The 4,754-nt window shown below is 41.5% G+C and overlaps 1 protein-coding gene across 1 annotated transcript in view; it reads right to left on the bottom strand.

Annotated features, from left to right (window-relative positions):
* The window catches only part of LOC108746729 (protein groucho-like), a 78,549-nt gene that overhangs the window by 43,328 nt on the left and 30,467 nt on the right, over positions 1 to 4,754 (bottom strand). The window contains 2 exon segments of the mRNA XM_018483662.1: positions 3,041 to 3,104; positions 3,650 to 3,756. Coding sequence (XP_018339164.1) covers positions 3,041 to 3,104; positions 3,650 to 3,756 — 171 coding nt within the window.

Here is a 4,754-nt window from a genome sequence, read left to right as displayed (position 1 = left end):
GGGGGTGGAAGGAGGGAAAAATTGAAGCAGCGCGCGGATTTACGCGGCGCGTTACCCTAATGAAAATCGCGAAGGATGAAGTTGCGCGCGCGTGGCGGCGGTGGCGGTGGTGGCGACGGCGGGAAGAGATGATAGGAGGAGAGGCGGTTGGAATACACGAGGGTGGAATTAGAATATCAGAGACACGGCTGGCGCAGCGTGGTGTACGTATAACTCTGTGTGCTCTGTGTGCCCCATGCCGGCGCACACCAACGTTCCTCGCCCTCGTCCGCGCGCGCGTCTCCGGCTTGCACGTATATAATACTTGTCAGTGGTTGACAAACCCTCGACATCAATTTCTCTCTCCGTCTCTGTAATTCGCCCCCTCTCTCTCTCTCTCTGTCTCTCGTTCTATCACTACCTCGCTCCCTTTTCCCTCGAAACGAGTCTTGCTTCTCTCTTCCTCGCTACTTCTATCACTCCATCCTCTCCCCCTCCCCCACCCCCAACCCTCACCTCCCCTTGCCACGGCCTCGTCCAACTGCTCCTCCTGTTGCCACCCCCTTCTCTCTCTCTCTCTCTCTCTCTCTCTCTTCGTTTACTTTGGAGATATCGATTACCGGCTCAACTCCCAACCCCCATCAACCCCTCTGTCACCTCCGACCCCCCTTATCCACTCCCTCTAGCACCCCCGACTCCCTTCCACTCGGCCCAGCTTGCTGCTTGGTTGCTTGCACGGTGTCACATCGGTGTAGCAGTTTACAGAGACAGTATAGTTCGCGACAATTACGATCGGCCGTACAGCAGACAGTGGTGTAGGACCTCGGAATCCAAGGATGCCGGGCGGTGTTACGGTGAGGACATCGATCTGCCGAACGCGGTTCATTTTCCGGAGCAGTTCTTAAAGTCGCGTGTTTTAACCGTGTAAATGTAGCTCACCGTGTAAAACGAGCGCAATTTTCGCATGCAAAACACCATCGGCTTTTCGCGTTCGCGTGAGAATTTGGATTTGCATTTCTTAGGAATGCATTAAGCGCGCAAATCCTAGCTACCTGTATTGAAGCACTCCGTTTGAACTTATCTCGAGAATTAACGGATTGAAATGGAACGTTTCAAAAATTACAACCGTGCATTTCCGCAATTGCTTTACGTTAAGATAAAAAATACCGATAATTTAATATTCTGTAAGTATAAGACGGAAAGAGATATACGGAAACATTAACTAAATTAGACTAATGATTGCCCGAGAGAATATTCTTTAGAAAATTTCTCAGTAATTTTGATACAATTCCAAATTTATTTATTTACTTATTGGAATCTTTACGTCCAAGTCGTGTTAACGCAGACAATGGTTAGTTTTAAACTTATTGCAATTATATCGGTTTCAATTATATCGGTTGCAATCTCTACAGGGGCTACTGTAGAATTCTGAAAAGCAATTGAGTAAACATACGCATATGTGCCTTTAGCTTCGCTGAAATTTGCGTCTATTGAGCATAACAGGGTTATTGACCCACCAATCCGCGTTGTTCGCTTTCGTATCTCGAAAGCGGTTTACAGAAACATGTAAGCCCCGGTACCTGCGAGAGCGCATTCTCGTGCAATGCTGATTTTGTATCGGGACAAAAGATTTTGTCCCGATCCTACTTGATTTTTATTTTCATTTTCAGTCGAGCCACCGTGTCTCTCGCAAGTTTGATTCGCTGTGAAAGACGAGAGAAACGCTTTATATGCAGCGCTTGGAAATATTTTCATGCTAACTCGTCTCGAGTGAAGTCTATGGCGATAGTTCCGCAATTGGGGTTTCAGAAAAAGTTACAAGTTATTAGAACTTATTTGACAATTTTATGCGTAGTACTTGAAACGTTTTACACGCGAATTCGAAGAAATCGCTTGACTGCGATCCGGTGCATGACTTTTTGCAGCAGCTATTCACGATGAAACGGGCGGAGCCAATATTTCATTCAGAGCATTCAATTTCCGGTATCAACACGTCGTCTCTGTATATTGCCTTTGAAACGAAGACAGGGACCATATTTTTCAGTACTAGCCGTGAACCAATTTAATGTAATTAGCATTATTAGCAAAATGTCAAATATCGATCTTAAAAATTATATTTCAAATATATATATGTATATTTCAACTGTAGTGCTACAGTTCCTGAACAAATTATAACAGCCTCGACCTCAGGCAACTTTTCGCATGTTACGTAACTTTATAGTCTCATAAAGGAAAAAACCTATCGTAGAAATGGCAATATAATAACATCCAGCTTGCCTCGGGGTAGAGAAGAAGAGAGCAAGGAGAAACGGGTACTCGTGGCGAATACTTTGGACCATGTTAGTACTGCACTTTAATATAGGTAAGTCCAAGTTAAGCTCCTTACCGATGACGATACGATTAGTACGGTTGGCTGGACTAATTGCCTTCACGCAGATAGAACTAAATCAAAGAGGGGCCAGCAATATGAAGCGAAAATAATATCAATCGCTTTTTTCAGAGAGAAAAACGGCTTGCGCTTTTCTCTCATTTATGTAATATCCTATTCTTTCATGCTCGCATTACAGATAAATATCGTGTGCCTGTCATGCATTCTCGCGTGCCAATACGAATGCAAGTCGAGAGAGAGAGAGAGAGAGAGAGAGAGAAAGAGACTCCTCGAAGAGTTTCTTCGCGATACACGCAAAACCGATAATCGAATTTTGTTTTTATTTTTAACGACCCTATGCATTTTGCACAAGTTGTGGGAAACGTTGGATTAAATATTCGCCGAAACTCGGGGAAAAGTAACGACACTTTTTCCCCCTTACTTTTAGTATAAAGTTTCTTACGAGTATTCTATCGGAGCTTGTTTGCTTGTTGTTGTATTTCGCGCATAAAAGGATTATCGAACACTGAGAAGCATAGCTGCGAGTATCGCCGACATTTTCACGATTAAAGAACTAAATTGTTGTCGGAGTTGTTCTTGGTTTGGTTCGCTCTCGACTTGCGAAACGAAAGAGGTAACGAGACTCGATCGAAGAGAGGAAAGACACAAAAAGGAACTTACAAAGTGCCTTACCATAACGTAGTGCCTCTGCATCTCGGTCTTCTCACTAGCTAACTTCTCGCACTCAAGCTTCAGTCTGAAACATAAAAAAGATTCAGAAAAGAGACGAGGGTAGAATAAGAAAGATAAACGCTTCAATATAAAGGACCCCGCACAGATCATATGGGAATGTGTCCCCCGGTTAAATTCGCTGGAATTGAAATACGTCGTTGTCCTCGACATCCCGAACAAAAGTCTTAACGGGCACGATTCTCTAAATTCACTTTTCCGTTCAGAGGACATTTCAAGTAATCTAAACCTTAAAATACAGAACTTCGAGATAGGAGTAAAACGCACGCAACGTGCGCATCGAAATGGTGCGAATCAGTTCGATAATCGAAACATCATCGAAAATCAGCTGAAAAACGAGAAAACGAGCTGAAAAATGTGGAGGAAAACTCGTCGTCTTGAATAATCGCGAAAATTTGAGGAAACACGACGGAGCAAATAGGAAGAAAAGGAAAAGAGGAGGACTAAAAGAAAATAGAAATGCTCGAGAAACGCGGGGGCGAATGGCGAGGAAGAAAAGAGAAGTAAAGGACCAAAAGGAAAGTAAGCGAGGAAAGAAAGAGAGATACTCACGAGTGGTACTGTTGCTGGATGAAATTGAATTCCTCTTTGATCCTCTCGCAAGTGTCCGCCACCGTGAATTTCAGCCCGCCAGCAGCCCCGCCGCTACCGCCGCCGCCCTGTAAGGTAAAAAAGAAAGGATTGGAGAAACGAAGGGATTCAATTAGCTATGTATACACGACAATGCGGACGCGATAGAGGATATGCGCGCACGTGGGCGTTAAAATCGTGCGTGGAACGCACTCGCGACGAATAAGCCGCATCCGCGACAAGCAGCCTGCTTGTCACTTTGTGGCATTGTATTTAATCTTTTTAGCTCCGGGGCCAGTCAGCCAGATCCCTCGCTATTAATACGAATAAATGAACTAACCGTATCTACGGTTACGGACGCAGGCAGCTTGTAGTAGAGCACGGGAAAATGTATCCAATTATCAAAAATATGTAATGATATTTATACAGACAAGAAAAGTTACACATCTTATCTGTGCTCCTGAAATTTCAGTGCAATTTCAGTTTGCTTGATATTCTTTGTTTACTTGGTACTCTGTATATAACGTATACATCACTATATGCTACACTAAAACAATTTTTACTTAATCTTAATATATTTCTTTGAATAAGCTGAGTAAACAGTTACTTATAGCAAATAAATATTTACTCAATGAAAAATTATACGGTTAAATCAAATTAATAATTTTTGTATCAAATATGTTTATATCTAACAAATGTTTAATGTTAGAACTGTTCGAATAAATATTTATTAAAATTTAGTTATTTTTTTATGTAAATAACACAACCATGTGTATAATTTTTGTAAAATATATTATATATATCCTAATATTAGGTTAAGTAAAAAGTCATCGCGTTTTTTTAAAAAGACATCTATCAGTAAAAACCGCAATTACTTTCTTACCAACAATATAAATATATCTTAATAGAAAGTTTCGGCTTTAAAAATCTCTTTTTTAAATTATACGATACGACAATTTTTAATGGAGTTATGAGCAATTCAAGTCAGAATAATTCTTTTATTTAATCCGCGATAACTCAGTAATCAAAAGTCGTAGGAATATTTAAAAAAAAAACGATTTTGTAGGGAAAGTATCAAGCTTTCACG

Source organism: Trachymyrmex septentrionalis, unplaced genomic scaffold (genome assembly GCF_001594115.1).
Source record: "Trachymyrmex septentrionalis isolate Tsep2-gDNA-1 unplaced genomic scaffold, Tsep1.0 scaffold19, whole genome shotgun sequence".
In the NCBI taxonomy this organism is placed as follows: domain Eukaryota; kingdom Metazoa; phylum Arthropoda; class Insecta; order Hymenoptera; family Formicidae; genus Trachymyrmex; species Trachymyrmex septentrionalis.
This window is presented reverse-complemented; position numbering and strand designations above follow the sequence as displayed.